The 24,686-nt window shown below is 32.8% G+C and overlaps 2 protein-coding genes across 2 annotated transcripts; both read left to right on the top strand.

Annotated features, from left to right (window-relative positions):
- The first annotated feature begins 2,490 nt into the window (after window positions 1-2,490).
- On the top strand, window positions 2,491-12,498 carry LOC114375742 (mediator of RNA polymerase II transcription subunit 15a-like). Its single transcript, XM_028333589.1, has 11 exons — window positions 2,491-2,847; window positions 3,846-3,954; window positions 4,783-4,903; window positions 5,541-5,590; window positions 7,039-7,113; window positions 7,212-7,806; window positions 7,918-8,111; window positions 8,208-8,579; window positions 9,378-9,578; window positions 9,665-9,753; window positions 12,100-12,498. The coding sequence occupies exons 1-11, from the start codon at window positions 2,756-2,758 to the stop codon at window positions 12,308-12,310; spliced, it is 2,109 nt and encodes a 702-aa protein (XP_028189390.1). The 5' UTR covers window positions 2,491-2,755; the 3' UTR covers window positions 12,311-12,498.
- Window positions 12,499-18,045: 5,547 nt separating this feature from the next.
- LOC114374389 lies at window positions 18,046-21,641 on the top strand. Its single transcript, XM_028332033.1, has 2 exons — window positions 18,046-18,228; window positions 19,503-21,641. The coding sequence occupies exon 2, from the start codon at window positions 19,525-19,527 to the stop codon at window positions 21,433-21,435; it is 1,911 nt and encodes a 636-aa protein (XP_028187834.1). The 5' UTR covers window positions 18,046-18,228; window positions 19,503-19,524; the 3' UTR covers window positions 21,436-21,641.
- Window positions 21,642-24,686: the final 3,045 nt, after the last annotated feature.

Below are 24,686 nucleotides of genomic sequence, written 5' to 3'. Positions count from 1 at the left end.
TGTCATTGAGTTAGTTTACAAGACAATGATAGATGGTTTGTCAGCATGAAAATGCCGTCATTAAGTTAGATTACAAGACCATGATAGATGATTTGTCAACATGCTCTATTGTTTTTTTTCCCTCATATTTTCTTTCTTTTCACAAAATGTAGAGCTTATCTTCTTAATTTTTCAAACTTTGTGGTGAGTTATATTAGGAGGCAAAAAATCATGTTGCCCATACATTAGCTAGGGACTCAAGATCTTATGCTAGTGTTATATCATTGGCAAGCATATCGAGTAGTGTAGTATTTTTTCCATAAAAGAGTATAGTCATTTTCATAGGAATTTGTTTATGCTAGGTTATTCCTGTAAATTCAACAACTAGGCAAATGAGATTTTTGTTTTTAAAAGTTAAAAGTTAAATTCTAAGGGTCCGTAGATGTAGATGAGTATTTTTTTAAAACCTCCTATAGGAAAATGCCAAATAAAAAGTAAAAAGATTAAGGAAATATTTGGTATAAAAAAGCTTCAAACAAACATTTGCACAACTGATCGAGATTTTATGAGGGCAAGACAAAACAATAAGTAAGAACCCAAGACATGAGTACTCTTAAAATGTAAATATATTTTTCATAAAAAATATACAAACAATAATTTGAGAAAAAAAGATTATATACTAATAATAAATTTTTTTACCTGACATACAATTACATTTTATCATGTAAAATAAATTTGATAACTTTTATAATAATTACTTTAATAGTTATAACAGTAAAATTATGATTTCAATGATATGAAAGTATTTGACATTCAATGTATGATTATTAAATTCATATAAGATATTGTATATAAGATATTGTATGTAAACATTTAATTTTTCTATATAAAGTAAAATTTTATTATATTTAATAGTTAAATAAGTTAAAATTTGAGAATTGAAGTAGCTTTGGAAAATCAAGAATATGATCTCAGAAGAATTGAAAACTTTCTTGATGAGTCATCGACCCTCAAAATCATCCTAATAATGTATTTGATTTACTATATATATATATATATATTGTTTAATTAAAGAAAGATGTAAAAAACGTAGATCCCAATAAAAATACAAGATTTCTCTTAAATATTATTTTCATCATTTCTTTCGAACACATTTTAATGACCCACCCTGCACATGTTATAAAGCATCAAACGGAGAAAAGGAAAAAAAAAAAAGTGAATCATTGACGTTAAAGGTAGGTTTGCCTCAATCCAACGGTTACACACACCAACTCTCTTTCCCTCCAAACACACCCTATCAGCTTACACTCTTTCAACCCCGTAATCACAGCGTTTCACAGCTTTTACGTAGTCAAGATACGACTGTGTTGTAAATTGTGATAATTGAAAATATATTATTAAAATTGCCAAAAAGGATAGTCCTTGAAAACTTCCCTTTATTTGTTTTCTAGTAGTTTTCTTAGTGAGGTCAAAATCCGAATAAAAAATCTTAGTGTGGTCAAAATAAAAACGTGACCATGCCAAGTCATCAATCAATATTATTTAATAATACTACTACTCTTTGTGTCCCACTTTGAACTGCTGATATCTCAGTGGTGCGGTTGCATAGATACGCGTGACGTGACACACACTATATATTATAAAAGTGCACCCTTTTTCACTGTTTTATCGATCCACACTTAGTGTATCTAATCCTGTAACAAAGGTATCATGTTTCTTTTTTCTTTTTAATTCAATTTGATGGGTTCTTGTTCTTGATTTTTGTTTAAGGACTTTACTGGGTTATGATTAGCTTATAGGCGTTTTAAATTGCGATTCTGATTTCGTCGCGTTTGTTGATATCACAAAAAATTACACATAAATAGGTTTATAATTTTGGATTATTCCGTCACGTTTATTGATATCATGGGAAATTGGGGACAAATGTACACTCCCCGAAAACCTTAACCTTGTGGTAAAAAATTGTGGTGGTGGTTTTCTTTTTCTTACTTAAAACCTTGTTTATAATAGTGAATTGGTCATATGTGTGTCGTGATCATAGAATAGGGTATTTTCTTGGTGTGGTAATAGCATTGAAAGATTGAAGGGTGGTTGTGAAATTTTACTGTGATCTTTATTTTCATTGGGGGTTTTGCATTGATTACTGTAACCAAGAAGTTTTCTTGGTGTATGTGCGAGTCTTGGATTGGATTAGTTTAGCCATGATTTTGGTGATTTTGGAGGGTACCCTTTTATTATTGTGTAATTACCCAACCTGCAAGAAAGATTTGACTTGATTCAATGTCAAATTTTGATCATAAGTTTGTAGGAGAATGGTGAACATTTTGTTGTAGTTCACTTGTTAGTCTTTCCCCCCCCCCCCCCCCCCCCCCCCCTCCTCTAATTTTAGCAGTAATGCTGCAAGAAGCGTTGCTGGAAGCTTTCTTGAAGAGTTCTGAGATGTCATAAACCTAAGCCACCTTCGTTTTGTTGTACCCTGTAGCCAATTTTTGCTTAATTATAGGGCAGCACATGATGTGTGAATGTCATAACAATGTTAAAGCAAGAAAGGAATTTGCTTGTTTCTAATATCATATCAAGTTGTTGCATTTGATGAATGCCGAGTCCTATTTTTTACTTAATTGCATTTTGATGTGATTGTTTGTCTTAAACATACAAAAATTAAGACTGTTATAGAAAAAACTGGAGATTCAGACTGTAATTGTTCTCCCAATTTGTATTTCCTCATACATTTTATGTCTTTTTAGGCATATATAGAGTATTTTTTGCTTGAGGGATGGACACAAACAAAACGAAACCTACTGAACAACAAACCATGACCGTCAAGTGGAAATTTCCAGAGTATCGTAAAGCTGTTGTGAAGAAATGGTAAGAAACACACCTATACCAAAATATTACCATGATTGCTCTTGTTCCATTGAATTATTTTAGCCCTTTCCCCTGGGTCAAGTTATCTCAATATCAAGTTGAAATGTTGAAATTTTATTGAAAGAAACATGTCCCAGATTCCCACAATTTATGTGTTACCCTTAAAAAAAACATACCCAAGTGCTCAGAGGCTCCTCGCTATGCAAAGGTACAGGGGAGGGTCATTGTATGCAACCTTACCTTGCATATGCAAAGAGGTTGTTTCCGGATTCGAATCCATGACCTATGGGGGAGGGCGAGCTGCACAACGGTAAAGCTGTGCCTTTGGTGATCGGTTTGGTCACAACCAAATCAGTCACCAAGACAAAAATCCTCTATCTAAAATAGGGAGTGGATATATAGCTCCTTTCACTTTATGACACTTAAGCATTGGTGAGTTCAGTTATTTGTAAAATTTTAACAAAGCCAGGTGTTGAAGAGGCATGTCTTAGTTATAGGTGGGAATTCTTACAAACGATAATCATCAGTCTTTGCTTAAATAAGCATGCTCATTTGCTAACCTGATGTAGGGTCACTATATAATTTTCATGAGGTATCAAAACAAGTATAAGGCCTAAATATTTAGTTTGTTGTAGGGATTTCTTTCTTTGGACTAGAGGTAATATAAGTCATGCAGGGGCCATTTTGAACATAAATCAATTATGTTCTGATTGCAAAATAGGTTTGCTAGCTTGCCATATAGGTATTTATTATGGGACATCAGATCTTAGGGACTGTCAATTATGGCTTCTGTTATAAATTGAATGTCTCACAGTGACGTAAACATAGAAGTGCATAAATATTATATTTCTTATATCTTGATTGAAACTCGAAGTAAATACAGAGATGAAATACTTTTCTTTACACTCTGCTCTTAACTTGTATATTTGTAACTTCTATTAAGTTCTCCTAACTGATATGGTCCGTAATCTGTATAAATGTAATATTAATTGTTGCAGCGTGGAAGGGGTAATTAAGCAAAGTGGTTTACCTTTGGCACGCTTAAATGGGCTTGCTCAGTTTCTGGAAAGATTTGAGGCAAAAGTGAATGCTGCTGCCAAAAATGAGGTATCTAATCTGAGATTGTGTGAACAATGTGATGTTTTCTTATCGTGAAAAACATTAGCCTTCTTGTAGATTTTCAGCTGAGACTTTGCTTGTTTCTGTAAGTACGTATTCCAAGAATTCACTTGCTGACTTATATATGATATTTTTTGGTTGATTTTTACTTTCAAATGGCCTTTACTTTGGTTTGTTTTTCTGTTTCCTTCATCATTTCACTTTTGAACGAAAAAACAACAATAGCCTTATTATTCAACTACATGCATCACACGATGCCATTGAGCTTGGTCAAAACCCCAATTTCTAGGGATATTATTCACCAATCACCACAGAATCTTTTTTAATAATTTCTTCCAATGTTCATTTTGGTATCCCTCTATAGTCTTATACCTTTTCACAGGGCTAAACACCATGTATACTCTCCTTACTAGTGCCTCCCTTTATAGACCAACAGTCTTTACCATAGCATATAGTTGGTCATATAGCAGTACAATACAACTTTCCTTTGAGTTTGGTCAGTACTTTGAGGTTACAAATAACCTCCAATGCCTTCCAATTTAATCACCCAGCTTTTTTCCTGTGTGTGACATCTTCATTAACTTCCCCATCATCTTGTACTATTGTTCTAATTTTGAACTCCATTACCTAAAACACTCAACTTGAAGCATGATCTTGTTTATCCTGATTATGTTGTAATTTTTTATTCTGAGGTTTAGGTTCTGATATCATTACATCTCATTCTCAACAAATTATGTATTCTGCTTCCATGTAAAGAATTTGTTTCGAAAACAATAACATTTTATTATCTAATACATGATCTACATCTATTTACAGGTTGAGTACCTTAAATCGTTATCTGAAAAGGTAAAAGAAATATCTTCACAACTAAAGACTGCTGAATCCAAACCTCGTCCCTCGAACTCTACTGGCTCAGTGGAAGTCTGCTCTGCTCAAGGTATTGAGATGGGATAAGCATGATTTCTGTAATGCTCCCATGGAAACTTTTCTAACCTTCATCATCAATCATTCTTTATTAATTTAAACAATGCTTTAGTCATTCACTTGTTTCTTATGTTATTGGGTACTGAAACCTCAAGTCTAATTAATGGAAATTTCATCAATAAAATACGTTTGAAACATTAGACAGAATGAATCTTAAAAATAGTTTTCTTTTAAAATATGATTGAGGATGTAAACTCAAATGAGCCTAATTTGGGTGGGAGACAGTTTCAGTAGAATTAGACAATAACAAACTTTTGATAGAACAATCTTTTGATTTTTTTCCCTTGATGCTCTATTGTTAGTTGGATCGTTTAGTTTCCACCTGATTTATTAACTATTTTATATTGCTTTTTTTTAATGATATTTAAATCCCTACAGTGTTTCCTCAGCTTTAAGATAACAGTTTATTTTATAAGCTTGTTTCAGCTTTTTGGTGGCGTTCAGTTGTCTTGCGCCTCTGTTTTTCTATTATATTCACAACTGTTTCAAAATGTACTTGAAATACTCCCACCGGCTCCCAATACACATGCACCTATGCCTGATTTTTTCTCAGTTTACTGAATGTTCATGTTTACCTATTCTATTTCTAGAAGCTGGAAAATCTGCAAATACAGAATGGAAGGAGCAGGTTTATCAAAGGGTAATAATAACAACTGTTGTTTTTCTTCACTTTCTTTTTCTTCTTCTTCCTTCGTTTGTTTGCTTTTTCGTATCTCTGAAATCTCTGCCTTCATATTGTATGCATGCATATATTACTTAATTTGTCAAATTTTACTAAAGTGAACTGTAAAGGATGTATACATTTTGCATAACTGTATATTGGTTATACTTTGCTCCCACTCCTACAACCACAAGTATACTAAAAGTATGCCATACTAATCTCCATGAGATTATGCTTTCCCCAATCTTAGGATCGCCTTTGTCCACATAAAGCAAACCTTTTCCAGGTGCAGTTTTAATGTATCTGAGGATATGAACCACAACTTAATGAGCATCACAGGGAGCAGTCAACAGGAATTGTCTTACCACACTTACAACAAATGGAATATTAGGTCTAGTTAAAATGACATAGTTACTACCAACTAGGGCTGCTAAAAAAAACTGAATTGAACTGGTGCCGAACTGAACTGAAGTGTGCTAAAAAACTGAACTGTTTTGAATAAAAAATCGAATTGAACTGTTCCATAGTTCTGTTTTTAAAAACCAAATTGCTTGAACTGGACTGAACTATAACCTATGAGATTAAAATATTTGAAAAAATTACTTCAAAATAAGATGTTTATTGATAACAATTAAAAAATTTGGAGTAGTTTGGTTCAGTTCACCCTAACTGTTATGCAGTTCAGTTTAGTTCACCCGAACTATTAAACAGTTTAGTTCGCCTGAACTGTTTTCACAGTTCAGTTCATATATTTGGACCATCCCTGCTACCAACTACCAAGCACCAATATCTGCCCTGGTCTTTCAATATCTCTCCCTGACCTAGGAACTACTTTACATTTGAGGTCATCGGAAGGTCATGAGGTTACCAGAAGAGGTGTTGGTGAGAGTGTGTGCCAATGGAAGAGGGCTCACAAGCTGGGTAGAGCCATTAGAAGGGAGTTGGGTTCTGCCATTTTAGTTAACTCTCATGGGCATAATTTATATCTTATAAATATAGATATGGTTTCCTACACTATTTTCCCTTGATAGGGTTGTTTTGACATTGACTATTTTATAGTCAATAATTGCCTTGTGTATTTGACTAGGTAATCTCATTCTGTTCTTTCCATGAAAATTGAGTCAGTTTATGATATTTATTTTTGCTTGAAATGAATAAAATCATATCACTTACTACCGTTAAGACTTTTATTTAAACTGCTTAATAATTTTGGCAATTGCACATGAACTTCTCTTTTTTTCTTTTATACATTCTGAAGTTATATCTGTATGCCACTTTGTTTGTCTATGTTGGGGTTGTGTGTACTGTTTGTATTATTATGTTCATTGATTTTCTAATAATTAATGAGCAGTAGCAATTTAACTGTTGCTGTAGATAATGATAAACCGAACTTGAAACTGCAACTACAATTGTTGTGATACTTGCAGGTTCAAAGGATGAATAGTGCATATTTCCCAACAGTTAATACCATTTACCAACAGATGAATAGAAAACTGCAACAGGTTGGTGATTGATTCAAGCAAATTATGATTCTAGAAAACTTTGATTTTGCACATTTTGTTACTAATAATCTTTTTCTATTTATATTAAATTTCTCCAGCTTGAGTCTTCTCCTCAAGAACCAAACACAGTGGAAAGAATGAGATTCAATATGAAATTATTAGAACAGATTTTGGCAATCTTGAGAGTGAATAAATGGCAGATTACTACTGAATTCAAGGAGAACCTAGACAAAGCAGAAAAGTTTATACAATCTAAATTTTTCTCTAAGAATGTTTCTTCACATCATCAAGGACAACAACGTTCAGCTGATGTGCAATCCAGGCAACAGTCTGGTCCATCACATTCTAGTATTTCCCCATTGATGATACTTGAAATGAAACCATCACCACAAGCATTGGGGTCACAGAACTATCATCCGATGAAGGATGTTTCTCAGCAAAACAAAATGTGTTTACAAGAGAAGCAAGCGGCAAAACAATATGGTGGTTCACAGCAGTCTGGTCCATCACATTCTAGTATTTCCCCAGTGAAAACACTTGAAATGAGACCATCACCACAAGCATTGGGAACACAGAACTATCATATGATGAAGGATGTTTCTCAGCAGAACAAGATGTGTCTACAAGAGAAGCAAGTGACAATAAAATATCGCAACTTACAACAGGATGTAAATCAACTCTCTATCATAAAAGGTACATCTATCAATTCACTCAGTGCTGTGTACATTTTTGTATATACTACTTTTTCCATGTTATCTATGCCTGAGGTTACTAGGAAACATTTTTACAATTTGTCGATATCAGGTGCTGGCAATACTGTACAACAGCAAACACAAGGGACACAAAAAGCAACTGAAGCATTTAGTGTCAGTGTCAACAGTCAGGGTATTTCAGCTTCACCCTTGATTGAAAACTGCAATAATCTTAAAGAAATTTCCCGTAAACCTACACTCACTTCTGATGAGCCAAGTGCTGCAATGCAATACTTTCTTAAAGTGGTTGGTCTAAAACTTACTGTTTGCATACCTCAATTTGTTTTTCTTTGAATAAAAAAAGTGCTTGTCCTAAATTCTATTATTGTGATATACTTTTAGTTAACCTCCATATCACCTGAAGCATTGAGTGCATCGCTTGGTGAAATTAGAGAGGTAGTCTATTTGAATGATGCAATACCAAGTCCAGAATTGATGCATGGACCACCAGAGATGGTTCAACAACAAATGCAACCATGCCTCATCTCACAAACAGGGATAAATTTAGCATCGGATATTGAGCCATGCTCACAAGCTAGATACATCACTTGCAATGATTTTGTTCCAACAGGAAGGAAAAGGTCTTGCAGCATGAATTCAATGACTGCCTTTGACACTTCTAGTACTTGTGCTAGTTCATGTGACAGTAACCAGTTGACTGATACTGAGAAACCTGACTTGACTTTAGTCACATCAAAGCATCCTAGAATTGTGGTAATATATCTTCTTTCTAATTTGTTTTTCACAAATGCAATCTACTTAAGAATCAGTTTGTTCATTTCTGAAATGAAATTCATATTTTGGATAAGATTAGGTGTTGGGCTTATATTTAGTATACATCACATGGTCTTTTGAATGGAATCTCACTAGTATATATGTCGAGGAATTGAACTTCTTTTTGTTGATTTCCTCTTTGTTGTTTTCTGTTTTTTACATATGCTAATTATGATACCTTAGCCTCCGATCTCTTTGTATTTTTTGCCTGTGACTTAAAATTGTTGTATTATAAAAAAAGGTTTATTAAAAAGGTTTCATAATCATACCATTAATTAGTACATCAATAGATCTAAGTTTATGGCCATATTTATAAATCTTTTTTGTTAAAAACCAAGGATAAAAGGTTCTGATGCTGGTGATGTTGTATGGTAAATTTACCATAGGTCCAGTCAGTTGCTGAGAACTAACCATTTTGGATTTTAAGTGATGTCAATTCCTACGGTTTCACTCTTCATATATAAAAGTTTCCTGTCCATAAAAGCTTCCTTGTATGTTTTTAATGCTCCCACAAATTTTGATATCTTGCTATTTCCAATCAATTTTGTTACATTATCACACTTTGCGTCATTATTGTTAGAAAGGTCATCTCATGTTATGATTGTTCCTTGAACGAATCACTTTGTCCTTTTCAATGGTTGCATGATTGAAAACTATAAGAATGCAGCTTTCCATATTACTTTGCTTGTTTCTAAAACTTGGCCTCCTTCATATAACCTTGTAATTGGTAACTACCAGGAAAAATGTTCTCTTTTAGAAGAAATAAAGGATATAAATAATCTATTGATAGACAGTGAGATAGTTATTGGAGAAAAAGACAGCATTCAAAGTGCAGCTGGAGGAGCTGCTGAAGATGGTGAAGGTTTGGTTATTAAATTCCTTTTCAATGCAGTAACTTTCAATCAGAACCTAATATCCCATCTTTCTGCTGATAAAAAGGTGAATTATTTTATATTCTGTTTTGAACTATGCATATTGATTTTTTTTGTCTTTTATTTTATTGACTATGTATATTGGTCATGCAGTCAATAATCAAACCGTTATGGTTGCTTGTTCCCGCAAGTTATCCATTTTGCCCACCTGTTGTATTAGACAAAATGCCGTTGGAAGTCAGGTTAGAGATTATGATGGTTCTCTTTTATTTATACCTTTATGCTAGTATTTATCTAATTTTGAGTAGTAATGCAGTCAAGTTTGTAACTAAGGAACTAATTGATTGGCCAGAAAAGAGGCAATGAGAACATTATTTAATGATTTTGATGTCTATTTCCTAAGCCTGGCATTTATCAGCATAACATAACTGCAAATTTTTACAGATATTCATCTCCTCTAGATAACGAAATTGTGAAATATTCATTCTCTATCCACTATATTGAGTTGAAAAAATCAATGATTTTGGAACCTGTTTTCTAAGCCTATACGAATAATTGGATGAGAATTATCTAAGAAATTAAATTATTTTCACCTTTCCTACATTTTATATTTTATTACTTTGAAATTTACTTGAACTATATCAAGGAGGAGGTTAGTGACAATTTATAAAGTTCATGGGAGGTTGACGTAGGTCTGTATGGGAGGTTTGTGTAGATTTAGTATTTGTTTAAGAGCTAGTTTGGTTAAACCTTTCAACAAACACTTTTATAGGAGAAGAAAATTAAATGAATCAAGGTTGTAAATTGAATAAAACACAAATTAAAATCAATTTATGCACCATAACTTTTTTAGAAGCTCCCTTATCTATTTACTCCATAAACACCTATGAAATTAAAAAGGCCCAGCACTCTCACGTTAGAAAGTCTTAATGTTAAATAGGGTAAATCTTTCAGAAGTATCTGTATTTCAAGGGTCCAAAAAAATGTTTACAATTTGAGAAATGATCAATCCTTTCAATTCAAACTTTGGCCTTTAAGTCAGATAAAAGAATTATCCTGAGGGCCATAATACAATAACCAAACTTATAATCAAATTTATTATAATGACTGAACTCCAGATTGGCCAATGTATTTGAAAGTAATAATTTCTATGTCCTTGTGATGATTAAACTTTAATTGTGAAACTTACCATTCCAAATTCAGTAGTATAGTTGTCTAATCATTCTGTAATTTATTTTAGTAGTTTAGCAATTTAGCATATGCTTATATTTATTAGGTTTCATTTGAAAATCAATTGACATTAAATGAAGTTGCTCAATAGATGAGTTGCTCCCCAAGAATTAAGGCCCGGTCATGTGGAACCTTCCAATCCCCCTAGATGCTTTCTAGAACAAGTGAGCCTATCAAAATAAGAAATTTACCAAGGTGGGTTAATAGGCTCTTATGTCATGCTAGATTTTATCTTAAAAACAAATTGACATTAAGTGAAGTTGTCAAACAGATATATGAGTTACATCTCAAGAATTAAGATAGACGGCGTGGAACCTTCCAACAATATTTTAATGTGAATTGAAACTCATTATTTCAAATAATATATTTTGAATTTTTGTACGGTAGCAAAGTCTATTGGTAGGGTCTTTATTATGAATAATATCCTTGATGATTTGGTTTATAACTGAGCCCAATGCAATCCATGTAGCTGATCTCACCTAGTGGGATAAAATTTTTGTTGTTGTACTTTGTCAATTGGTGGTATGGTATTTTAAATTTAGGTACTTCTGAACTCCATTGTGATCCTTCACTCTTGTAGTCAGATGGCAGTAGTCCCTTGCATTCAAGAATTATACTTTTCAGACCCCAGCCCCCTGCCCCCCCTGCATATGATATGTGGACCGGAAGTTCTTATAAGAGTACACTACAGACTAGTACGGTCACAGCACATTGGAAATATAGTGCACAGTGCACCAAATCACATTGTAGAATGTGCAAACGAAGTACTATGAGAAAATAGGATATATAAATCAAGCACATGACCTGATGAGCGATGGCAAATGATACTACTAAATAAAAAAAATGCTCCTTAAAATTTCTGGGATTGGAAGTGCTTCAATTGTCTAAACCTAATTGATATGATGTCTCATTTATTCAAAATTCTCTGAGCATAAAAAGTAGGCACTGACTTCTAATTACTATTACTATCCTATACTTTTCAAAATGTTTCATGTTAAACTGTCGATATTCATACAGTTCTTAATCCTGCATGATAGGCTTTTAGGAGACAGGTGTTAAGAACTAAGATATTCGATCCTATAAATGTTAAGTTTCACATACAATAATCTAGACCTTACATATGATTAGTATTTCTCATTTTTTCATGATTATATTCACATCTTAGCAGTTAATGGTGATTGGTTAGTTTATATTTCTGAATGACTTATTGTCATTTGTTACACAAAGCTTCCTGACATCAGCAATACTTCATAAATGAGGACTATTTGTTGTAGTTTTGTGATTTCAAATTTTCATTTTGGTGTTTCTATTTGAAGTTTAAAATCTTATTTGTTCCCCTTTTTTTCTAATTTGAACAGTGATGGCATGGAAGATCTATCAACAATAGCAAAATCAAAGCTGAGACAGTTTCTCCAATGCTTAAACCAACCCTGGTCACTTGGGGATATAGCAATGTTATGGGAGCGCTGTGCCAGAGAAGCAATTCTTGAGTATGCAAAATGCATTGGTGGAGGAACCTTTAGCTCAATATATGGAGGGTGGACTATGTGTCAAAATTATGATGCTTAAAAGGAAGTTGCATTTAGTCAACCAAGCATGTACATTTTGTTGTGCTGGCGTCTTTTGAATAGACTGATGTATAGTAGAAGCTCTACAGTAGATAACATGAAAATGTTCATCCTAGTAAATTTGTTGGAAGCTTTAAAGTTCTAGTTGATTAAAAACCAGTGTTTTATAGTAATGCTTGTTCATGGGAAGAATTCACTAATACACTATGAAGCACCGACACAGACACCGGACACAGACACGTGAACACCTGTAATGTCTAAAATATTAGAATGTGGACGGCAAATTGCTCTGAAGGGGGCACTTTTACAAACTTATTCTCTAAATAAGACCGTTTTAAAACTAATTCCGCAATGGTACTCTTTTTTACGTAAAGAGCATGCAAAAACCATGCAAACCGCCAGCCCTATTGGCGGGTTTGCTGTGACTGTGACACGTGGCGAAGATGCCACTGGCGGGTTCGTTGGTGTAGCCAGCCCCATTGGCGATTTTGCCATGCAAGGGGACTAGCCAGTCAAACTGGCGAGTTGCAGGCTAGGGTGCAAGCTCAGCCTTTTAGGCTTTTTCAGTTGGCAGCCTTTTCAGGTGGTAGGGGCGAGTACAGGCTAAAGGGGAGTAACCACTAGCATTGGTGAGTTAGGCTAAAGGGGACTAGCCAGTGACTTTGGCGATTTAGGCAAAATGTAAGTAGCCATTGACTTTGGCGATTTAGGGTCTTTAAATACGTAACGCGTCTTCACAATTGCTTCAGTGTTTTGAAAACTTTTCAGTGTTGAAAACTTGCTCTTTTCAGTGTTTTGAGAACTTACTAAAACCCTCAAAATTTGCCTTCTTGAAGTTTAAATTTGTCAGTCTTCAAGGTTCAAAATTCCCAATCAAACAATTCTGTGGCATCAAATTTTTTTTTTGAATTAATTTTTTTAGGTCGGAATAAAGTTTGAATGTGAAGTTTTTATTATTTTTTTAATTAAATTAGCTTTATATTCGATATGTTTGTTCGTGTGTTAAAAATTTGTGTATGGGTTGAAGTAAAACTATGTGTAAAATAAAAAAATTTATGCCATCATGTTTATTTAAAGAAAATATTTTGAGTTCGGAAAAAATATTTTGGATATGAAGTTTTTAGTATTTTTTAAATTAGATTAGGTTGGTGTTGATGCTTTGTTAGTGTGTTAAAAATTGATGAATATTGTACTTTTAACTGTGTTTAAAATAGAAAAATTTTGCAGCATCATATTTATTTGAAGTACGTATTTTGAGTGTGATTTTTTTTAATATGAAGTTGTAAGTATTTTTTTAATTAGATTAGGTTGATGTTCATGGTTTGTTGGTGTGTGTTAAAAATTTATGAGCGTTCAACTTGAACGGTGTTTAAAATAAATTTTTTTTGGCATTATATTTATTTGAAGTAAGTATGTTAGTGCGGAAAAAAATTTCAATATGAAGTGTGTAGTATTTTTTTAATTAGATTAGTTTGGTGTTGATGCTGTGTGTCTTTATAATAATAACTTCGTTGATACTTTGTAATGTAACTAAAATGTCTACTTTGAAAGTGTTCTTTGATGCTTTGTTTTGCCTTTTTAAAGTTATACTTTTAAGTTTCTGACATCATATTTATTTTAATGTATTTGTTGTAATTTTTTAATTACCTTTTTTTTATTTTGAAGTCATTATTGTTAAGATTAATTATTTATAATACTAACTTCGTTCATGGTTTATTTTCCCTTTAAAACTCAGTATGCTCTCTTGTCGAGGATAAAACTCAATAGGCCTACCTGTAACCTACATGCTCAATACATTTTTGTTTTTTGCCTATACCAGACCATGTAGTCGGAGTTAAAACTCAATAGGCCCTCTTGTCGAGGATAAACGTCGACCATAAACTCAGCTAGATTGTTCCATTGACTGATCATTAGGGCGAACAGTTGTCCCCAATTTTTATCTTGTTTGCCTTTCAACGTTATCTCATGGATATCCGGTGGTTGCGAAGGACACTTGGGAATAGGTTGTTGCATTTTAAATTATCGCAAAACTCTATCGGGTTGGTGCCACTCAACAACATGGAAACAAATGAGTGGCACCACCGCACACCATGCTACACTTTCAACCAAACAAATTGGAGGCAGCGCTGACGTAACAGTTGTTGTGTAAGACTCCCACAGAGACTGCATACAACAACACATTTGTTAATTTTCACTAAACATGGCATATTATTTATTATTTAACCAATACATTACAATCTTCTTACCTCATGTCGTTTCATGATATCCAATTTGCGATGAAAAACTATGCGATCATTATTGCCACTATGATGATTTCCACGTCGCACCACCTACAACTATGATATCATCGTTCCCCGTGCATACGTGTTGCACTGTCCAAAGTCACGTAAAAATTGCAGGTACCTTAGGGAAACTTTGCTACTGCTTTTATCAACAAATAAGACACCTCCTATGAATCTATACGTCACCGTCACAGTTATTTAATTGTAAAAAGTGCTGAGCCAACCAACTTAATTTAACCACACTGCCTTGAAGTTCACCTTCCTGTGGTCTAATTCCTAACAATTCTTCACATAAATCAGCACAATCAAGATTTGTTAAACCAATTAATGGTACTCCATCAACACGGAGACCTAATAATACACAGACATCTTAAAGAGTAATCATGCACTCTCCGTATCTCATGTGAAACGTATGTGTTTCGGGCCTCCATCTTTCAATCAAGGCAGTAATTAATGCCGCATTTATTTTTAGGTATCTCATCTTCATTATGCCAAAGTAGAGGAATAATTTCCTCTGGTATTTCTTCTCCCCCTTGATACGTGGGGATAGCTCGTGTGATGTAATTTCCGGTCTTCTTTCCCATTCCAAACATGTTCTGAAACATACTTAGCATGTATTCATAATTATACGTCATCATCAATTGGGGTAGACTTAATTTGTATATTTGATGAACATGGCGAGAAAGATACCATTAATACTACAAAATAAAATATAATACAATAAATTGACAAAAAAATTTATACATTACAAAAAATTAATTAAATATACATACCAAATAATTAAAATCTGAATAAATAACAGAATACATGTATTTGAATAACAAAACATATGATACAAATAATAGAATTTAAATATACTCTCCAAATAAATTAAAATACATGCAATAAATTAAAATACTCTACAAATAACAAAATTTAAATTTAAAATACATACATAAATTTAAATAAATTTCCAATTTTTTTTCAATTAACAAAATTTTAATTAAATAACATATATTTTACAAATAAATTAAAATAAATCAAAAAATTACTATGAAAACAAAAATTTAAACAATATATATAACATCAATAATACCATACAAACTAAATAAGTACCATACAAACATTCTAACTAAAAATAAGTACGATACCCATAATAACGTATCATATATTTCAGTAAAAACTTAAAATAAGTAAACTAAATAATATTAACCTTCTAACTAATTAATATACTAATAACTTACAATAACTAAAACTAACGTAATATATAAAGTTTAAACTAAACCTAAACTATACAATAACTAAAACTAATTAATATTAACATTCTAACTAAATAATATTAACATTCTAATAACTTACAATAACTAAAACTAACGTAATATATAAAATTTAAACTAAACCTAAATTATACAATAACTAAAACTAATTAATATTAACATTCTAACTAAATAATATTAACATTCTAACTAATTAACATAATAATAACTTACAATAACTAAAACTAAAACTAACGTAATATTAAGAACTAAAACTAAACTATACAAAATTAATAACTTACCGTTTCTAAAACTATGTCATTATACATAAGAACTAAAACTAAACTATACAAAATTAATTTAAGAGAAACATCTAAATAAATAAAAGACACAAAATATTAAATAAATAACTTACTAAGGTTTTGAGAAAATGGAAGAACACGAAGGAAAAAGAGATGAAGCTCTCGTTCTCGCCACAAGGTTTTCTCTGTCAAAAGCTCAAAACTCACTTTCACTCTATTGAAGGGGATTTTATAATCCACCAAGCTTAAATTGCCAGCAGGGACAACGATATCCTCGAAGCCCAAGTCAAAGGCTGCAGCTCCCAACTCCCTGCACCCCTACCCCTGTGCGCCTGTGACTGCTGCCTTCAAGTCGCCAGTCAAACCAGTGGGTTGACAACCACTGGCTGTGTCGCCAGTGGCAGTGGTGACATGTCACGTGCCACAGCCGCAACGAACGCACCAATGGGATTGGCGGTTTGCATGCCACGTGTCACAGTCACAGCGAACGCACCAATGGGGCTGGCGGTTTGCATGATTTTTGCATGCCATTTACGTAGAAAACAATACCATTGTGAAATTACTTTTAAAACAACCTTATTTGGGGAATAAGTTTGCAAAAATGCCCCCTTTTGGATAATTTCCGAACATGGACACCTGTCGTACGGGCGTCCTATCAGTGTCAGGTGCAAGTGCGTGTCGAACACCTAGACACGATAAAGGACTGAAATATTCATGCTTCATAAAGTAATACATATACACAGTTCTTAAGGAAATCTATAATTAATTGGTATAATTATATATTGCTTTTTTCTTTCTTTCTTGGAAATAAAGTGTTCTCATAGTCATAACTAAAAGCAATGAGATTAATTCTCCATGACATAAAGATTATTAAAGTCGGTTTTATCTCTCCAAACACAGTATTTTAATATGTATAAGCAAGAAATTCAATCCTTGTCAACATAATATTTCACCATCAAGCTTCCGATTGTATTGAAGGGGTGTGACAAACTCTAAAAAGATTTTAAAAAAATGTTATTTAAACAACATTTTTCTCTCGCACATAAACAAGATTAAATAGGATTAATTTACTTTAGGTGTTAAATTAGATAAAATAAAACTTTAATAATTTCTCATAGAAGTTAAATATTATCTTTCAAACCAGCGACTCATGTAGTATTATTCCAATTATTATTTATACAAATTTAAATTCTAATGAGTAATTTTATAATACTATAAATTCACTTAACTTTTAAATATCATATCGTACTTTAAATATGATGACATATTAGTTAATTTTATATAATTAATTTAGCAATTAAATTAATATAGTTTCACACTTATAATATACTACCTTACCAATTATACCCATTGCTATATTATACAAACACACACACATTAGTGGTTTCTTGTTGAAAACCGACATGAAAGTGATAGTTAAGGTAAGGGTGTCATTGGAAAGCGGAACATAATCAAAATAGAAAATTTTGATGACGTTAAACGTAAGTCAAGTTCGTCAGATCCAAAACATTGAAAAATACTTGTTTGTCCCTGTCTTTTCTAATGAAAGGGACAGTGCTTTTGTTTTTATTTTACCAAAAGTTTTCAATCAATTAAAATAATTATTGATATAATTTTTAAAATAATTATTATATATAAAAGTTAATAAAATTTTAATAAATTTATTACATATAATAATGTAATTAATTATTATAATTAAATGTCAATACATAGAATGTTTACTTTTGATAAAAGTTAATAAACTTACTGATAGTTTGCAATTAAATAATACTGTAAAGTGAAAATATTATTTATTGTTTTAGTAATTTTCCTTTTTAATAAGGAAAAAGAATGGGATCCTAAACATCGTACTTAATATTATATGTTATTTTTCCTCAGACACAAGGACAGAGGCGTGGATAATTCAAAAACAAACAAAAAAATATGAAAAAATCATAACTAAATTTTGTTGCAAGAAGAAAAAGGAGGAAACAACTTTATATTATTAGAATACACAGCAAAATCAAAAAACAGAAAAAAGGGAGAGAAAGAATAAGGAGGAGAAACAAACTAACACAGAATCGCCAATCATCTTCAGAGGCTCTGTTGTGTGGTTCATAGGTCAGTTTTCTTTGATCCATTCCTTTTCTTCAACCACCCTTGGATGTGGATTGTTCTTTGATTTCTGGGAATTTCATTTTGAATTGGATTTTTTATTTTTTATTTTTCTGGTTTTTAGTCTATGATCTGAATTTCTGTTGTTTTGGATGTTTTGTTTGATGGGTGGAGGTAAAGTTTGGATCTTTAGGATGCTATCTTGGTGGGTTTGGAGCAATTTCTTCTGTGAAATGTTTTCCAGTTTTTTTTTTTTTTATAGTGAAATGTTTTCCAATTATGGTAGTGATGTTTGATTTTTCTGGGGTGGAAAGGAAGATGGTTCACCCTACCTGATTTTGATGTTTGCTAGAGGTTTTAAGTTATTTAAAAATCTTGTGCTCAAAATTTCTGTTTATTTTCCTAATTGATTGCTGATAAAAAAAAAATGATTGGATTTGATTAATGGTTGGCATAATTTTAATCAAACTGGTGAAATTGGTGTCTCAAGAACACGTTTTTATTTACCTATTTATTTATTGCCGGCAAGTTTCCTTGGACAAATAGAAATCGATTCTGACCTTAATTCTGGGATTCTTTGTTAGCTGCGGTCTATCCGTGGATTAGTTTTTATTAGTGATCTTATATATTTTATATTTCTCATGGTGTTCAATTCCCATCCTTTTGGCTCTCAAAGGTTTTTCAGTTTTCTTAAACGTGTATATTCATATTTAATTCCATTTATCTCAATTATAAAAAAATAAAATGATTTTTTGTGGTTTCAAAAAGGTTTTTCCGTAGGAAGTTCTGCTATATGATGTCCATTCGACACTCCGCAATTTTACATGGTGGCCAGGCCCATGACAGATGATTTTTCATTCATTCATTTAGTTTGGAGATGAAATGGGATGCAATTTCATCGAGTTACTTTTTTTTATTTAAACATTAATTTTGGAAAATTTTGCTTGTTAACTTGGTGCAACCAATATTAGACACCCCAACTGTGTTAAATTACAATGATTATTACATTGGGGTTATAGTTGAGTTGAATCTTATATTGTAAACTTTTTGGATACATGCTGATATAGGAACTGTATTTAGCAATTTTGATTTAATTCATGGTTAATTAACATAGTCATTTATCATTAGGCTACAAGCTGCTTTGATCTGGTTAAGACATTGGCCTATTGAATTATTGAAAAATTTCCTACATAATTCAGTTGTAATTGTAGTGTTTGACTGTTTTTGTACATATAAAATGAAGTCTGATTCTATTTAATTTTTTGTCTATATATATGCAGAACAAGTACAGCAACCAATAGAATGTCCCCATCAGTGAAATCAAAATCCAAGTCCCAGGAAAAGGCCCCTGCAAGGGCTGGTCAGGAACAACATAAGACTTCTCCAAAGACTTCCAAGTCTCCAACTCATGGGAGTGGCACTCCTGCTAGTGCACGCAATCCCATGTCGGCAACCTTTCAAACTCCAGAAACCTCATTGGTTGCTTCTTCTACTCTAGTTCATGACAACAGTCAATTCCCAAAACTAGATGATGCTGATGAGCATTCTAGTAGTCCTCAAGGAACGGTGTCTGAGTGTGACTCGGTTTCTAACAGTGGTAGCTGCTCTGGTGAATCAGAAGAGTCTAAAGAGAAGGTTACGGCAACAAGCTCTTCTACTCGGCCAGATAGTATACCTGGTTGTGATAATGATAGAAGGGAGAAGATCCGCTTGAAGAATGAGAGGAAGCACCAGAGGCAGAGGGAAAGGAGAGCGCAAGAGTTGCATGACCGTTGTTGCGGGTACCTAATGTCGAGAAAGCTAGAATCACTTGCGCAGCAGTTAGTGGCAATGGGGTTCTCTTCCGAGCGAGCGACGTTGGCCTTAATGTTAAATGATGGCAAATTAGAGCAATCGGTATCCTGGCTATTTGAAGGGAGTGAAGAATATTCACAACCCAAGGATACTACTAGCCTTGTAAGTGAGGGTGATATGAAAATTGACATAAGTGATGAGCTTGCTCAGATATCTGCCTTGGAGGTGAAGTACAATTGTTCAAAGCAAGAGGTTGAGAGAGTAGTTGTTGCTTGTGAAGGTGATCTTCAAAAGGCAGAAAATACCTTAAAAACACAGAAGCAGGAATCTCCTACGACCCAATTGAAGTCAGAAGATTCTGCTCAAAATAATAATAGTCTGGTGAGATCACAAGGATTACCAGCAGCATCGGTTTCAATGCAGTACAGAGGGAATGAAAGTGACTTCAACCATTACAACAAGGTAGGTGGTTCTGATTCCATGTTCCTGGATGTTGAAACCGGGAATGTACATTCTCTGCAATTGAATCATCCAAACATAACGACTGAGAAAAGATGGAGTGGTGTTCCAGGGTCAATCCCATCTGCTATGTTCGGCATGGCACCATCCATGCAAGCAATGTCTCCATTTGCTAAAATGGAGGGCGGTCGGTCTATTGCCCATACAAACGAAGGAAGAATGATTCAACAAGGACCAGGAAGGGAGCCGGTAATGATGCAACATCCACAATTCACAAATGCCAAACAGAACTCTATGATGTCTTTAAATTCCTTTCCTTCAGGAGCAGCAGGTTGGCATGTAAATAGTATTCCAGGTGCTGACAATGTGAGGCCAAATGGGAAGTTACTACAAACTCAAAGCATAAGAAGTGTGAGTCCAAATCATTTGGAGCAATTTGGTCAAACTCCTTATAAAGAATATTCTCATTTCCTTGGACCAGCAGACTACTCATCTGCTGGAGTGGGTGGTTATTGCAAGCCAATGGGTGCATCATCATCCCCTCCACCTACAATTCCTCCTTGGCATCAAGGTTCATGGAGCACAAGCACGCCTTCACCTTCGCTCACGGTGCCAACTTCCCTTGGACTATTTTCTGGTCATCAGAATGCAGCCAGAACATTCAGCTCATATTCACACATGGATTGGAACGCTGGGGGCTTCATGCCGGAATTTGACTACACCAGCATAGATTGGAGTTTGAATGCGCCATCTTCTTCCGTGTCAGGTGGACTGAGGCTAGGGATCTCTTCAGTGTTGAGAAACAGTTATGGAGATAGGAGGGGCAGTCAATGCGTGAGTGGATTGCAAATGGCTAGGGAAACTTCATCATCTGGTGGATTGAGAGAGTGGACCACTCCTTTTGCTGGGAAGGACATATTCAGTGTTCCTAGGCAGTTTGTTACCTCTCCTCCTATGTAGTCTTGTGTCATGGGAACTAAAGGGGATTGGTACTTGAAAAAAAGTGTCTTAATGGTTGTTTGTGATTTTCCTGTGAAGTTAATTCATCTTCTAATTTATGGTCTATGATTTATTTTTTCCAATGGTTGCTTGGATAAAAAGATTGATTAAGTTCTTAATCAATGAACTCTCATCACATAAGGATTTGACATGAATTTTATTTGAAACTTATAAGAAAAGAGTAAAAGAGCAAAATTTCTCTAAGAAATATTTTAATTGGAATGTACATGATGCAATAATTTTTTATTTTTTTATACTTTCATGTCATGTATAATTAAAAATCATTAGTTTTTATAATAGTTATTTTAAAGTCATATTTAATAGGATGTTAGTGTAAAAATCTTTATGATAATAATATATCAATATAAATTAAATTACTAAAATAAGATAAAAAAATTTATATAATTTTTTTATTATTTCATAAGAAACTTTATATAAAGTCTTTCTCTGTAGCGTTTGTTTTTATACTCATTTAAAGTCAATTTTTAAAGCTGGTAAGTTACGGCTGGGCTTATGCTTGGTGTTTGATACAAATGGGTTTGAGAATATGAAGTCCAAAATCTTCTTAACGATAGTGATGGCTTAGGCTTATTTCACGGGTCTTAAGGTAGCAACATGATCGAAGATTGAAAATAGTGAAGCCGAATGTATGGATATATTGGTATGAAATTTTATAATTTAATTATTGTTCTTAAATTTAAGTTCTAAAATATGTGTGTTAATTCAATATAATTTAATCGATAACACATATTAGACTTATAGATAAGGACATGAGTTTGATTTTCACATGAATAAAAAATGATCAAATAATGAGGGAGTTTTGGCCTACTTGTATACATCTTTTGGATGGTGGTTTTATTTATTTATTATTATTTCATTCAATTTTATATTGTTAGTAAAAGTTTAGGAGGTGATGCTACATTTTTATGGTCAAGGAATGTCTCGAATCTTTGGAGGAATTGTGCGATTCTTATTAATAATTCTTCATGCAAATAAAATTAGTTATTGGAAAAAGATTTTTGCTCTTTTACCTATAAAAGAGTAATGAAATTAAATTTTTAAATATATTTTTAGTCCCTCAAATATGATTCATATGTTTTTAGTCCTTTAAATTTAATTTTTTTTATCTCTCAAACTTAAAAAAAAAAAAAATACTCTTTTCAATTTCTTTTTCAGATGCCACTAGCATGTGCCAAATGAGAACTTTCAAATTCTTAATTTAATTTTTCAAATGTGGTTTATAGTCATTTTAAACCGTCAGAATCATTTAAATCAAAATAAGAACACGAGATTTTCTATTTAACCTAAAAAATTCCTAACTCTAAAATTAATCCCCAAAACCTAAGAAACTCCTTCATCTTCTATTTGGGATCTCTGGCCACTGCTCCAGCAACTCGTTGGAAATCCTCCTTTCTTGTTAGGTGATGAGTGAATTTATTTAAATTTATTTATTGAAAAAAAATTATTTTAATAAAATAAGTCGTTTATGTTTTTTTAGTGTGCTTGTCTTAATTGTTTCTGTTTTTAAAAAATCATTTTATGCTTATTTTGAAAACAAATCATATTTACTTGTTAAAAAACACTTATTTTTTTTTAATTCAAACAAACCATAAAAAAACGACAGAAAAAGATATTGAGGAAATAAAAAAATGCATTGAGATTTGATTAAGATGGCTCAATGACTAAAATATTATTGTCTTACAAACAAATATCACACTCAACACTTTAGTCTTTTTTCTCAAGATATATAAAGTGTTTTGAGAGCTTTTTATCTATACAAAGATTTACAGAAAACTTTACACAAGAAAGAGTGAAAGAATATTTCTCGTAGAATTGGTTCATGTCTTGTTCTCCAAAGCTTCTTTTATTTATAGCTTTTATCTTCAAGTGTCTCATGCCTTTCTCAATGGATTAATTCTTCACTCAAGACCTCTATTTGATGAATTCTGGCAGTTGGGGGCAATTAATGCTTGCATTAAATGCACATCCCTTCTTCATACAAAGAGTCTATGCTAATACGTTAGCGTGACAAACACTTCAACAGAAAGTCACTTCTATCATTAGAGCATATTTGCACAACAGAGGACACCTTTTGAGGAAGATCAACACTTTTAGATCTTGGACTTCATTTATTTTTCATAAGATTTCGACAAATCTTAGGAGAATGTTTCTACAAAATAGAATCTTAGATGCAAAGTATTAAATGAAGATCTTAAATACAACACTCTATGCAAGATCGTGTTTATGAGATATAACTTCTAAAACTTTAGACATTGAGATACAAATCATGATCTGATATATAGCACATTAATCATATCTTTTATCGTTTGTATTTATTTATATCTAATCAAAATAATTAGGAGTTATAATTTGTCTTTAAGACATAAATGTCTTTTCACTTAATAGGAACCCATTCTAAAGTACCTTTAGTTTGACCCTGTACATTAGTGATGCTTAATTTCAACAATGTGGGGAGTCCTTTGGTCTGTGTTTAGGGTGGGGCGAGTGACTTTGGGTGTGCCTGATAAAACATTTATTTCTTTTTGTTTTTCAATTTAGTAGTATAGTTACTTTTCTATTTACCACTTTAAACAGTGTGAACATACATTTGAAATCGTCAAACAAAAAATTAAACATGAACTTCATGTAAAGTGCAAGTTATGCTATATGTATTTATATCATTCACTTGGGAAATCAATTACATATATAGCAATTAAGGAATTCATATGAAAATTAGAATTTGTTATGTTGTTAAATATTATATAAATATGTATTATATATAATACATATCACACAACAAGAGTCTATATGCAACGTGATACCATGTTAGTGAAAAACAACACTAGGGTGCTTAGGAGTAGATAACAAGACACACCACACAATGAGTATGTCATGTCACTATCACTAAGTAAAATCATAAGGTAACTAGTTAGGGTAACTCTGTTTTACGAGAATGCTTCAACCATATGGAATCAACATAAACTTAAAGAAGCACTCAAATCAAGTGTATTTACCCCCAATGCCTAGACTCCGAAGAATCCGTTAAGGTCCCACCTTCCTGATTCAGGTCCAACCCCTAAAATAACTTTTGCACGTAGACACTGCTAATGAATTATACAATACCCACGACCTCACATTTATTTTCAAACACGTTTAACACCTTTGCTACAATTTAACACCTCAGGTTCCTAACTTGGAACCCTACACTTTAT

Source organism: Glycine soja, chromosome 11, assembly GCF_004193775.1.
Source record: "Glycine soja cultivar W05 chromosome 11, ASM419377v2, whole genome shotgun sequence".
NCBI classification, from domain to species: Eukaryota; Viridiplantae; Streptophyta; class Magnoliopsida; order Fabales; family Fabaceae; genus Glycine; species Glycine soja.
The sequence above is the reverse complement of the archived record's forward strand: the minus strand, read 5'-3'. Positions and strand labels throughout refer to the sequence as shown.

Coding starts and splice junctions, on each gene's coding strand:
- LOC114375742 (XM_028333589.1), top strand. CDS start 2,756: ATGGACACAAACAAAACGAAACCTACTGAACAACAAACCATGACCGTC. Junction 3,955..4,782: donor ATGCTGCTGCCAAAAATGAG/GTATCTAATCTG, acceptor ATCTATTTACAG/GTTGAGTACCTTAAATCGTT. Junction 7,807..7,917: donor TCAACTCTCTATCATAAAAG/GTACATCTATCA, acceptor TGTCGATATCAG/GTGCTGGCAATACTGTACAA.
- LOC114374389 (XM_028332033.1), top strand. CDS start 19,525: ATGTCCCCATCAGTGAAATCAAAATCCAAGTCCCAGGAAAAGGCCCCT.